This window comes from Quercus lobata, chromosome 12, assembly GCF_001633185.2.
Source record: "Quercus lobata isolate SW786 chromosome 12, ValleyOak3.0 Primary Assembly, whole genome shotgun sequence".
NCBI classification, from domain to species: Eukaryota; Viridiplantae; Streptophyta; class Magnoliopsida; order Fagales; family Fagaceae; genus Quercus; species Quercus lobata.
In genome coordinates this window covers 1,112,173-1,126,529 of record NC_044915.1, presented here as the reverse complement: position 1 = coordinate 1,126,529, position 14,357 = coordinate 1,112,173, and the positions used below count along the sequence as shown (strand labels likewise).

Sequence of the window (14,357 nt, the reverse complement as noted above, 5' to 3'; positions counted from 1 at the left end):
CCCAACAACAATGTGTTCAATATTCCATCAGCCATTGTGCTACAATCTTGCCCATGAAGACTGGTCTCATAAAGTATTTGCCCCTCTCAAAAATACGTAGCAAGAAATAACATCCCCTTCCTCTACAACTAATTGAAAAAACTTGGATTCAATGAAAAATCTGCGAACTCCCCCCATGACTGATTGGAGAAAATGATGAGAGAAGAATGTCTGGCTAATCAGAGGCAGCCGGGCCTCTCTCCTAAACTATGGTATCCCCTTTTTTTTTCCACAAGCAAGTATTAAAGTCTAGGATTGTTCATTTGATTTTTTTTCAAAGACCCTTCCATAATCCATACAATACAACTTCTGTGCCTGATTTTCCCATCAGGTTCTACACATCTCTCAGACACAGAAAGTCTCTGGATTACTATATTATAGTAACTGGTGAACTCCCACGCTTTCTATGGTTTAAAGTGGACTGACTTCTGTTGATATGCAATTCTCTTCTTGGAATAGGATTTGGAAGTGAACAAAAACAAAAAAGGCAAAAGAAAAGTGCTAGAATATGATGAAATCTTAGTTCTCAGATAGTCAGATGTATTCTTATGCACCAGAAACAACTCGGTCCTTTGGTCCAACAAATTCAGCATTGCATCATCATCAATTAGCATGAAGATTAACAAGGAGATGGCAAGAAAAAAAATAAAACATTGAAGGAAAAAAAAAATCTATATAAGTTGATTATCATTCCATCCGAGTTACACTTTCATTAACCAATCTAATACAGATATAAGTGTGAGTATTACCCTCTAAAACAGTTACGGGTACGATCAGTTTCACACTTAAACACACCATTCAGGTACTTAAAATGTTATATAGGCCAAATTGGAAAAGGGGGAGGATGTGAAAATAAACAGATCCTAACGCTATAAAGGTCAGCTTTGATAAAATTTCAACTACACGCTATGCAAAATAGGAACTTCCTGTTGCTAATTGGTTAGGTTATGCTCCTGGAAAGCAGCACGAAGCAAGGTAGCTACATCCTAGTGACTACCCTGCACAAGCTCTGTTTGCCTAGTCTGTTGAGTGTCACTACTCAAATGTTGGTCATTCCTGCCAGACCTTAGATCTTCATGCCCAGGAACTTCCCCAAGTCTCTCCTGCAGATACAGTATTTTAATAACTAGATGAGTAAGAAAGTTTAAGCAAACAGAAAACTTAAAACTTTTAGTGGAACTGATCCAACCATCACCTTGAGTGAAGCATTTTCTGCAAGTAGCTGGTCATACTCGCTCCTGATCCGGTTCACTTCTGATCTAAGATTGGAATTTTCTTCTTTCAAGGCTTCGGCACGCTGAGCTAGCTCATCGCATTCCGCCTGACTCAAAAGAATGCATGCATAAATCAATGAATTGATATGGAAGCAAGTGATGCAAGGCAGCTAGAATGGACTTCAGGAAAAAAAAAAAAAAAAGATTCAAGGGACACTTCCTTACCTGCTTACGCAACCTGGATCGACGAGCAGATTCTCTATTCGACTGCTTCCTTCTTTGTCTCTTAAGTTCTCTTTCATCCTAAATCCACAAAACAGTGTATATATGTAAAATACAATTTACATATGACAGTGAAGCTTCAGAATAGAAAATGCTTGGCTTTTAATTGTAGCTACTATTAGCTGGAAGCTCTCGAATCAGGTGGAAAGCAGTACATAATAATAATATACATACAAGTGCAACAGTAAGTCTTGAACCATCACAAATGTCAACAAAACACAAATCAAATTTAAAACACCTAATAAAACTGCTACTCTTGACATGAAATATGGTTGAAGGATAAATTTTTATTTACTGTTTTTTTATATGGAAAAAAAAAAAAATATATATATATATATATATATATATTCCTCTTATCCCTTTCTATGTCACCTGTGAGGGTTTCTAGCTAATTTTTGTATTAAATCCAATATGAATTTTGTCGAACAAATGTGAGACAACAGTGCTCGACAGTTTAGAACAGGAGGAACTTAAGCACACATCTTTACAATTGAGAATAGATCCTCTTGCCGCAAAATAATTATTGCCCAGCACTGAATGCCCTTGCCTGGAAAATTCTGAAGTCACTTGATCAAAAAGATATAAAAACATAGAAGCAGAAAAAGTTATCTTTTTCAAAATTTCATCTTTATTTTAAAACCGGTTTAAAAAATGTTTGGTTTCCAGCTATCAGCAAAAAGGTTATGGATGGGTAAGTGATAACTGATAACAAAATGTAACAGAAGCAGTTGAGACCAGAGCAACATTGTCTCAAATAGGCTGGGTTGAGTCTGTCATCAAACTGATTTATTGCAGATATACAATACCAGAAAAGAAATGATGATATTGATGGGTAAGTGTCCAGAAAAAAAATAAAAAACAAATGTACACACTCGAAAGAGACTACAGTAAAAGCAGAACAGGAGAAAGAAAGGAATTAGACCGAGCTGATATGGGGATGGAATGAGAATGAAAGGTTACAATAGTAAAATAAAGTTCTGGACTACGATTATATGGGCTTTTACTTGAATGAGGCTACAGTGAAAGCAGAACAAGAGAATACAAGAGGAATTCTAAAGATGATACAAGCATGGCAAAGAGAATGAAAGGTTACTTTGGTTACTTTGGTTGTGCACAAGATGGAAGCCAAATATAAGTAAAGCAATTTACTATGAGCTGTGATTTGATAGAACATATAGCTCCAATGAGCAAATCATAAAAAATAAAATAAAAAAAGACTAAGGTGGTAAATGCTCTTTTCAGTAAATTAGATATCAGAGTTGTGTCCATTTATATATATGCTTGATCCACACAAACTCTTCCAATTTTATGCATCATTAAGAACTCCATCTGATCAATGCATATCATGATCAAAATAATACAGCCATTTCAGGATCTTATGATAACCGCATATCTGCATAATTTCCTATCTAGACACATAATATCATTTTCACATTGCAGTTTGTACAATTTTCCATACAGAAACTTATGACTTGAATCATAATATTGAGCCCATATGCATACTTGATTTTCAAACTTAAGCAACTTGGAGATGCACACTTCAGCATGCACTGAAATGTATCCATCTTCACCAAGTTTCACAGCCAGCAACCAAAAATTTAGAATGCTATTACTAAGCCCATGTTTCATGGGTTTTCATAAATGGGGAGGACCTGTGAAAATAATTTAACATGGCCTTACTAGAGAACTACTGCGGTTTAAGCAGGTCAACAGAATTAGAAATTCAACAATTCTTGGACTCAGATTAACCTGTAGCCAAAGCTGTGACTGAACACTGTCCCGTGATCCAGTAACGATTCCTCCTGCAACAGGAGTAGAAGGAACCTTCCCGCGCATTCCAGGAATAGCTGATGAAGTTGGAGCACCCCAATAATCCATTCCGATATTTAAATTTGTGGTGGGACCAGCAACAGCTAAGGGAGCAGCACCAGCACCTGACATTGGCACCATGGCCATTGCTGGATTCACCATTGCATGAGGTGTATTTGGTCCCCCATTCTGAGGTCCATGCGCAGAATTTCCATTTTGAGATGCTTCAGCTGGGCAAAAAAAAAACATGGAATTATTCAAATATGCATATCGTTGCAGCTGGAAGATAAGATCATTATCATGTATGCTTTTTTCATTAATAAAAAAAATCATTGTTAAACCTTCCATAGAATCTTGCCCCGACTTCAGTTGTGAATCCTACAAAAACCAAAGTAAGATGTGAGAGTTTTCTCTTATCTGGAATGGAAGACAGGAGAACAAAACACAAATAATAACTGCTCCAGGGATTACCCCACGCGGTGATGGCAGATATAAACACTAATTCAGACCAAGTAACACACCATCTCCAGGTTAAGTATTAATAGGATGCATTTTCAGAAGCTCAATGTAGACTTACCTCAAGGCAAGGCGGTCAAAGGATGGCTTGGATGTTATTTCATTTAACTTAACATACACCTAAAATACATATGTTGCTATAGACCTGAATTTTTTTTTTTTTTTTTTTTTAATATCTAATAAATTTTATTTCAGAAGAGTATCTCATGTACATAGGATATACATACTGTAAAGCACAGACATGGCAATTTGCCTGCCGTGCCAGTGTCGGACATGTACGGGACACAGCTGCATGCATGTCCTTCCCTTTTTTTTGAATAATCGAACATAGCTTGGACACATTTGGGACATGGTCAGGACACGCCTCATGCAAAAAAAAAAAAAAAAAAAAAAAAAAAAATGACTAACAAACACAGTATGGTAGGTCGCCACCTTGTGCTGGTTGCCTGAAGAACAACCCCAGCCCATCGCAGACGAAGCAGAGCAGTCTTCTTCCTCTGGTCCTTCCTTTTGTTCTTCATTTTTTACTTTTCATTTCCTGCTCTTGTCTAGTTTCACTGCCTTGTTTATCTTTTATCTATCCTTTTTAGTTTTGTGAGCCTGGGCACGTGACAAAGCATTGGAACTCTCAGACTTAAATAAGTCTTGGACCCTTCCCCAAAGTCCAACGTGATATTTGAATTAGACACACATACGCACACAAGTTATATATATGTATAACTTGTGCCCTTTTTTTCATTATCAAGTCCATAATGCTGTTTTAACTTGTGCCCTATTTTTCAATCTTGTATTCTAATTTCTAAAAACCATTTAATAGTTATGTATTCACTTTATTATCCACTATTGCTCTTAAATTGATATATGTTTTAACATTATATATAAAAAAATACTTAACAATATATAGAAAATATAAATAAAAATATATTTAATAAATAATTAATATATGTATCCTTGCCGTACCCATGTCCTACTTTTTCAAAAATTGCCATGTCACCTATCATATCTGTATCCATGCTTCCTAGTACATAAATTACTTTATCTTACATACATAAGATACTCTCATGTACACAAGACCACTCAAAAGAAAATTTTAGCTGGATAACCACGACTTCCACACCTTTGAATGCAAGATGATTCCTCTCCCTCCACAAAGAACACAACAGGGATAAAGGGGTTAGGTTCCTCCAACAACAAAGTAGCTCAATAACACTTTTCGACATAACACAACAGACCCCAAACATAGAAAAGATCTGAAGCAATACATTTAAAACTTCATCTAATCGTTATTGCTCCTTTTTATGCTTTTAGCTGTGAAAACAGTGATCAATTTGTGCTTAATTGTTTCATTGGAGAACTATAGTAGTTATGAAGTACTTCTACATTGTCTAAGAAAGATTAATATTTATCCTCCACATAAACCTTCTATAAATTAATTGTTATAAGTTTTTTTTTTTTTTAATATCAACTTTACATTAGTCAGAGTTATTCCATTAGTCAGAGTTATTCCACAGCACACTTTTTTTTTTATTGATAAGCCTACAAGTCACACTTTTTTGTTTGCTGTCACATTCCAGTGATAACTTATCTCCATGGGTTTTAGAGGGCAAAGCACAATAATAGAATAGGTGGTCCAAATGACTAGCCAAAGATAAATTATAAAGCAAGACTGTTCTCAAATGATACAGGTGTTGCAACAACAGGTTGGAAAATCAGAAATCAATTCTAGCAAGGCTTTTGCAGCCCAATCTTGTATTCAGACCCTCGCAGTTGCTTTAATAATCAGAATCTTTTTGTTTCAAAATGCCTAAGAATTTACCACCTGATACTTGTTGCCACCATATAATTGTGGCTCACATAACATGCTGACAGTAAATAGAACACCGGACAAAAAAAAGCTCACAACAGCTCAAATTCAAGCAGAATCATCAAGAATCACCAGTGACCTCCCAAACTAAAATGAGGGGAACACAACAAAAAAAAATGTATTGCGAGAGAGAGAGAAATCAACGATGTGCCAACTACTATCAAGCAACCTGTAAACATATTACTCAAAGCAATGCAACACTACAAATGATAAGGGAACAACGACCATGGCAAAGTATTCAAATAGGGTCACTAGATGTTAAAAACCAAAAATTTAACTAGTGCATTAAAACAGGAGCAATAGATTCAGACACAGAAAGTTCTATCTATAAATAGCAAGATGGAACGAGCATGGGTTCCTAGCCAAACCAAGCTTATAAAAAAATAAAAAGCATATTAGCAAAATAAATGATTGGTGGCATGGAACTTACACTCTGAGAATTTGCATCACTTCCATCACTTGTACCTTCACTTGCACTCTCAGCACTGCATGTCCCGAATACAGGTTGGTAACAGCATGGAACAGTAACAATGATTATTCAATGTTATAAACATTCACAGTGACATACACCATCAAACCAGGACAGAAATTGGTAGTAGTGACAGCTGACAGGTCAATAAAGGCAAAAGCAACATGACTCAACAAAGCAACATAGGGATCTCAAATCACAAATCATGAATTCTATACAAAATAATCTCTGAAAATGTGAAGAGTATTTATAAATTCTATGACAACATTCATGAATTTTCATGAACTGTATCAGTAATAAAAATTAAAAAAGAAGCTTTAAAGAAAAAATCTCTTTCTTCGCATCCAAAAAGAGCCAGGAGTAATTATAAAGCATTCAAAAAATAGAAAACAAGACATTTTTTTGGGTATTAGTACGTTATATACACATCTAGCAGGTCTTGAACCCACAACCTACCCTCTACCTTGCTCTTACAAGGGCGGAGTGCCACTGAAGCTGAAGCTCACTAACCCCCCACCACCAAAAAAAAGGACCATGAGCAGTAATCAATAGTCAACAGTCATAATCATCTAACTAACACCAAGCATAAACAAATTGCCAAAAGATATTTTACAATCATCTAATCGCTATATATGGCCACCATACCTTTTAGAATAAACTCCATTAGCAGATGCACCTGATGTTTTACCATGCTCATTATTCTTCCCTGTTATCATATTCAAACTGCCCAAACTTCCTTTCGATCTTTTGATGGGCAATTTTTCCTTCACCTCAGATGGCTTACCATCTGCTTCCATGTTGCCAGGTGTATTTCCCTAATAGCAAATTCAAAAATTATTCTCTTCATGTAGTCAGACAAAGGCATGTCTTTTCAGTAGCAAAATTAAAGACATAATGGTATAGGAAACTCTTTTTTTGATAGGTATAAGACATAATAGCATAGGAAACTCACAGAAGCCTCAGCCATTCCATTTGGAGAAGGCATGGCAAAAGGACTAAAAGGATAAGATCCCTGTTTGAAATTATTTCATAGAAAAGAGTTAATTTACAAGCGGAACATAAGGATATAGTGACAATCTGAGAACTGCAACTAAAGTATTCACAAGAAATACCGGAATGGATGGGTGCGCATATATGCCACCATGTGGATACATTGCAACATATGGATGTGGAGGGGTACCATAGGGAGGCATAATATGCTGCAATCCAACATTATTTTAAACTCATTAAGGTGAACTTGAAGAAACTTTCTGCAATCTTTCCAAGATAGTTAAGAGGCATATATGCAAGACATTATAAGTGAACAAGGAATGACACCTGATGCCTTCAAATTTTGGAGCAGCAAATATTAAAATTTTATCTTGTTCTAGCACCAAAATTAACAATGAACTAAATGAAAAATAAGCTCAGTAAGGCACAAGAACATGCCCAGGCTCACATACACAGACACTAATTTATCCCAGCTCTCTAGATTAAAATATTAGAACAAGGAAAAACCTGTTATTGAAATTGTGACTTAAAGTCACGAGTTCAGTGTATTTTGGGCAGTGTGTGAATCCACACCTGTAATAAACACTGCCCTTAGAATTAGACCAAACAATGTTTAATTACTGTTCGGCCAACACTTTCCACTCTTAGAAATCTAAAAACCAGTTAGAAAGGTCAGTTGACTACCCAAATTGTGTAATTTCATAACATGCACAAGGTTCAATTAATCATCATCATCCCAATATTCTTGTAATACCAAAATAAAAATAAATATACCTGAACCCCCCACATATATGGGGGAGCCTGGGGACTTGAAGCCAAGAACCCATGTGGAGGTATAGGAGAATATGCCTGTGAAGGGGGGGGAAAAACAACCAACCCATATAACAATCCAAACACAACATAAAACATAACTGCCCAAATAACAGCTTTTCACTATAGAACCTGAAATCCCGACCAGTCAGGATTAACTGCACCAGTGGTAGTAGCGGTAGACTGCTCCTGCGAAACCAAATAAATATCTTAAGTAAAAATTATAAAACATAGCACATATGATCATGAGACTACCCCCCACAAACTTATCAGTGACAAACTCATTAACAAATTTAGGAATTACTCAAGTAAACCTGCGCAGTTGTAGTAGCTGGAGGAGTCTTCGGCTCCTTCTCTTTTGCCTGTTTATCAATCTCACTGCTACCCATGTTTCAATATCACCACTTGCCCAAAATTTCCTTCAAACCATCCTACAACATAAATACCACCTAAATCATTAAGCCCTATTTTCCTCCAGAATTTTCCCAGGAAACAAACAGAGCACATAACTCAAAATCTTTTTTGCCTTGTATCTCGTTACACTTGTGTACACGAAACTAAAAATTGTATTGATCACAATGGAATGTCAAAAAAAGACACAAATTTGAAGCCAAACAATCAAAGCCCTAAAGTTCAAAACTCAATAATTCCTACGGTTTCTCAGCAACCAAACAGATCATATTTCACACGAATTTCTCTACTTCCGCAACCAATCAAAAACCCCCAAAAGAAAAAACAAGCAAACAAATTTAACACGAAAGTAATTGCTACAATTCAAATTGAACAATACATATACTAATTATAAAAAAAATTGAATTACCGCTTTTAAGTTAAAAGTCGAAACAGTCGAAGAGAAATAGGAATCTGATCCAGAGCGAGAAGAGCAAAAATTGGTGAAGAAAGCTGGCGATGGGGACAGGGAGGTCAATTTGAAAAAAGGGTTAGGGCAAGATTGGGAGATTGAAGTTTTGAGAGATCAGAAAATTAGGGTTTGTTTGAGTTTTGGGGTTTGAGAGTTTGAGTTTGAGTTTGAGAGTTTGGGTTTGCGTTTGCGTTTGGTGTGTTTTGCGGGGTGAGGGTGCACGGAACCAAGTCTGTGGCTCTCCGTACGCTGTCACTGTCCCGTTGGTGTTTTTTTATTTTTTTGTTTTTTTATTTTCCTTTTCTGTTGTTTCTCGGCTGTGTGAAATTCCGTTTTTGTCCCTGATAAGTGGGGATCCTCTTTATAGTCTTTTCTGAATGATATTGTGACGTGTGACTCTGATGATGAATGATGATATGGATAATGGACGGTAGGGGGTAATATTAGTTTCGTCTTTTCTGGTTTCTGTTCAAAGTTCACACTACCTTACACAATTACCTGCAACACCATTTCTCACAACTATTTTATATATATATATATATATATATATGGTAAATTGCGATCGGTTGTTGTTGATATCATATCTTGTCCACCTCAATTTGTATGCCAAAATCTTATCTCTTTTTACAAAATTGTATAATTTATAGTTTTAAACACGGGGTTATGGGAATGTTTAAAATGTTAATATTTATCCCAATTGGACGGTAGGTTATCCAATTTTTCATGTTTAACATCAAAATAACCAAAATGCCCTTGTTAACCATTCTTTGACCAAGTTGATCTGCTATCAAACTAAGTCAAATTCTTACCCAAATGCTAAACTTCATCTTTTCATGTTAAATTTAATTTTTCCAAATTTTTTAAAAACTTTTACTAAGTTTGACTACGGTCAACCCATATGTTGACCCCAAAAAAAGGGTCATTCTACCGTACCCCCAAAAAAAAGGGGGTACGGTACCCCTCTAAATCTGAATCCTTCATTTAGTATTGTTTTAATCTTAACCATTGATGTAATTTTAATAGGTTTTGGTTACCCGTTAAACAAGTTTTATGTATAAACCAAAAATTATAACATTCATCAAACTTTTCTCCTCTCACGTTTGCTTCTCTACCTCTGCTTGCTTTATCTCAGTTTGCCTTTCTAAACAAAACCCTCAAATCACAACTAAAACCATACAAGAACCAGACAACTGCACACCCACAACCTCAAATCAATGGCGCTTCTTCTCATCCTATCCAACTCGGCGACGCCGCTCTCTAATTTCGTCTCTTCCAATCCATCCTCAAATCGGCGACGCACTTATATCCAATCCAACTCGGCAGTGCTTCAACTCTTCCCGTACGACTTGGTGGCGCTTCTTTTCTGCCATTCTAAATCGGCGACACCACCCACAATCTTCAGTTTCTCTCTTTACATATGATTAAAGCTAATATGGGTTTATATTATTTCTCTAAACTTTGTGGGTTTATGCTATTATTGTTTTGTTTAAGTTTCGGTTCTTATATATTTGACAAATTAATCTTTACACCGAAGGGCTTGATAGTCCACCATTGACTGCCTGGATCACTATTGCCATGTGAAACAAAATTGTAATAAGGTTGTCGATGCTTTGGCAAAGAAATCTCGGGTTGGGCTAGAACTTCAGGTTTGGGTTGAAGACTTACCTGGGGACATTATCCCCCTTGCTTTGTTTGATGTTCATAGTTTTCTTATGTTTTAATAAAAGCATCGATCATAGATAGTTTCAGGTTTAGCCCAGTGATTACTTTCAAATTAGGATTAGCTAACTATTTTTCTTTTTTCTTTTTTAGTTCAATTACTGTGAAAAATCAGGTTAACATTATTTCTCATTGAGAGTTTATTTTAGCTTTGGTTTTTCCTAGGTGAGGTAAGGTACTCTGAATCAAGATGATACCGAATAAATGACTAACCATCATGATTGGCTCAATCCCCCTTTCTAAATTAAAAATACAACTACCTGCAACACTTGCTTAATAAAAAAATTACAGGTATGATTGCAGCATGTATGTTATTAAGCACATGTATACAAAAATTATCAAACAAAATCTAACCTTGTTGGTAATATATTTATTGGAAGTATGTTTTACAGTTTTTGCATAATTTGCTTAAGCTTATTATTCATCAACAATGTCTACTTTTTGCAGGAGAGTTGGTCGGAACGTATTCGATACAAGTTGGCATTAAGTCTAGTGCTTTTAGATGAAAATGAACAACGTTCAAAAATAATAAAAAAATGCTAGAAATACTCCACTACAAGATATTTTTCAATCACTAGAATGACAGTGATTTGTTTTATTTGATGGCTGAATTTTTTGGAAAATGCTGCAATTTAGTGAATTTTATTTTTAATTGAAAGGGAGATTGAAAGCTTGTTTGGATGGGATGAGTTTTGAGTGATATCACTCAATTTTCTGTTTCCATCAGCCAAATCGTGTGGGTCCCACGAATGAGCACTTGTTTGGATGAGTTTTGGATCATTGTTTCCATCACTCAATTCTATGATTTTTGAGTAATGAGTTATGGAAACTGAAAACACATTTTAGGTGTTTTCAGTTTTCATGGCATTTTCGTAATTAAACCCACATACCCATTCGCAATGTTTGACAAACGGATTTTTTATTTTTTATTTTTTGTGAAACCCAGCCACAATGTTTGAGAAATTCTCTGATTTTTTTTTTTTTTTTTTTTTTTTTGTGAAACCTAGCCGCAACTTTTGAAGTTGAAAACTGGGTCTGAGTTAAGGTTTCAAATAGGGGGTTTGGGAAATTGAAGTATTTTAAGTGATGAAAATTGAGTAATGAAAATTAAGTGATGAAAATTGAGTGATGACAAATTACAAACCAAACGAGCCCTGAATTTCGTGAGTTGCATTACCCTTGTTTAGGTGAGTTGCCCTGCATGTTTTTAGATATCAATTTATGTTGTTTGATTGGTGAGGATGCTAAGATGCATATATATGAAAATGCTCTTAAAACATCCATGATTATTAATAGAAAATGAAGCCCATCTATATTAGCATTTTAAAACATCCATGATTATTAGTTTTATGGAGGGACAATGCTCTGTCATTATTCAGTGAGGCCCTTCATTAATTGGTTTTATTTGATTTTGAAGTAGATGTGAAATGAATAAATCTCTGTAGGTTGATGGTATCAAATAATTTGAGCTTCTTGTGGGAAGTGATTAATGTAAGTGGTTTGCTATTTTTCACATTGTAGATGTGAAATGTATAAATCTCTATTGGTTGATGGTATCAAACAATTTGAGCTTGTTGTGGGAAGAAAAGTTCCAATGGTTGACCAAGTATGATATTGAATATTTTTTCACCATGTTCCTTGTCCACCTATAATCATGAAGTCCTGAAGTTTTGAAATTCAACCTCTGACTTGGTATTCTGAATTCTTTATATAAAAAACATTTCTTTTTTGGTATTGATGGTGAAAATTATTTTGATAAACTCTCAATGACAAAATTTTTTTAATAATTTTTTTAAAAAGAACTAGGTTGTTCGTGTTTGGTAAAATCGGCCAATTGTACTTAATTGTTTTTAGCTTTTCTATTGGTAATTTTTGTTATTGTGGAAATTTTTTGAGATGTATATTTTGTTTTAGATGGGTCTAAATATAATAATAATTTTATGAAACAAAACTGCATAGACACTTTAGTTGGGGTGGTTATACTTGTGTCAAACATAGTCATTTGACACTTCCGCACACGTGAATATAATGAAAATGCCTAAAAAATATAAAACCTGGTGTAGTAGCCTTGATTGATGACTATTTTATATTGGATTTGTAGTTTCAATTCAAGTGTTTACTGAAAATTTCAAAATTGTCAACAATCTTTGTATTGGATTTTTTGCACAACTTGCTAATTGTATAGTCACCCTATTTCCAACCTTAGACACCACAATAGACACACAACTATGATTAAGTTGCAGATGTTGTATAAGAACAATTAGAGAGCACATAAGGTTATACATCTTCAGTTTTATAGTATATGTTGATGATGCATAGAAAATCAGTAGGCTGAATGCTTCGGGCATCAATGGGCTTGAGATTGCTTGGAAGGCCTGAAAAGAAAGAAGCATAAGATCAAAGGTGACCGGGGTGAATTGGCCAAGAACCTTTCGATACTTAAGTTAGTTTTCTCTTTTGAACTCAGGAATTTCAACTCTATAAGTGGTGAAAAACTTACTTTGATTTCATATGGCTGAGTCCTTTTATTGTGAGTTTTGGAGTAGTTACTTGTTTAGTAACTTCCTCAACGTGGGTGGAAGTTAAAAGGTTCAGACTTAACTTCTACAATTGCCATCAGAAGTTAAGAACTTAGTGGGAAGTTAGAGTGATGAATAAGAATTTTGCTCCTACTTCAGAATAGTAGAATGTGGCCCAAATCATAAGCTTTTGGATATAGATTTACTCCGAAAATTTCTAAGTGATTGGCGGCCGTCTAGGTGACTCCATGTTGGACGACCTTCTTGTACTTGAATGACCTTTCTAGTCTTGAACAACACTATGGACAAATTGGAGATAGTCTAATTTTTGGTTCACCATCATATATAAATAATAAAAATGTAAACATCAAGAAAATGACCTCAACTATGTTATTTTATAGGGAGGTATGCCCCTGAATGTGATGAAAGCTACCAAGGGAGATACATAGGAAGTTAATTGGTATGTTCAAATATCTGTGGAAGAAACCAAGATAATTCCAGCTGATTTTTTTTTTTTTTTTTTTTTTTTTTTTTTTTGTGAACAAGAGTAATTATTGTGATTGGGCTAATTTCATGGGATGCTTTTTTTTTTTTTTTTCTAGATTTTAGATCTAAATTTTTTAATAACTTTAAAAAAAATTACTATTGTGATGAGCGATTATTAATAAGTAAAAAGGTGACCTCAATGATAAGCCTAAATGTAAAATTATGGTCAGATGTGATATTGGTAATGTTTACTGTGGCGATTGAACTGTCAATTGTAAGGAAAAAAAATAGAGTACCACCGAATGTGACAAAAGTACGATCAGAAGTAATGTTGGTACTACCCAATGTAATAATGGAATTGTCAAATTAGAGAATAAAAAAATAGGGTACCACTGAATGTGACAAAAATAGAGTCAGATGCGATGTTGGTACCACTTAATGTAACAATGGAACCATCAAATGTGAGAAAAAGTAAGGGAACCATCAAATATGAGAAAAAAAAAGTAAGGAAATCACCAAATGTGAGAAAAAAACTATCACATGTAATGTTGAAACTACACAATGTGAGAATAGAACTGTCAAATGTGAGAAAAAAAGTAAGGGAACCACCAAATGTGAGAAAAAAATTGTCACATGTGATGTTCGAACTGTACAATATGAAGATGGAACCGTCAAATGTAAGAAAAAAGTAAAGGAACCACCAAATGTGAGAAAAAAATTGTCACATGTGATATTGGAACTGCAAAATGTGAAGATGGAACCGTCAAGTGTAAGGAAA

The 14,357-nt window shown here is 34.9% G+C and overlaps 1 protein-coding gene across 3 annotated transcripts; it reads right to left on the bottom strand.

The window, feature by feature from the left end:
- Positions 1 to 692: 692 nt before the first annotated feature.
- On the bottom strand, positions 693 to 9,194 carry LOC115970850 (bZIP transcription factor 16). Of its 3 annotated transcripts, XM_031090467.1 has the most exons (13): positions 8,814 to 9,194; positions 8,308 to 8,424; positions 8,126 to 8,182; positions 7,958 to 8,032; positions 7,306 to 7,392; positions 7,146 to 7,205; positions 6,839 to 7,008; positions 6,155 to 6,209; positions 3,686 to 3,722; positions 3,285 to 3,574; positions 1,479 to 1,556; positions 1,235 to 1,360; positions 693 to 1,142 (listed from the first exon to the last, which is right to left on the bottom strand). In XM_031090467.1, the coding sequence occupies exons 2-13, from the start codon at positions 8,380 to 8,382 to the stop codon at positions 1,026 to 1,028; spliced, it is 1,227 nt and encodes a 408-aa protein (XP_030946327.1). In that variant the 5' UTR covers positions 8,383 to 8,424; positions 8,814 to 9,194; the 3' UTR covers positions 693 to 1,025. The 3 variants fall into 3 exon arrangements, with proteins under 3 accessions (XP_030946327.1, XP_030946328.1, XP_030946329.1); XM_031090468.1 differs by having other exon boundaries at positions 7,958 to 8,182; positions 8,298 to 8,424; positions 8,814 to 9,098; XM_031090469.1 differs by lacking the exon at positions 8,814 to 9,194 and having other exon boundaries at positions 8,298 to 8,380.
- Positions 9,195 to 14,357: the final 5,163 nt, after the last annotated feature.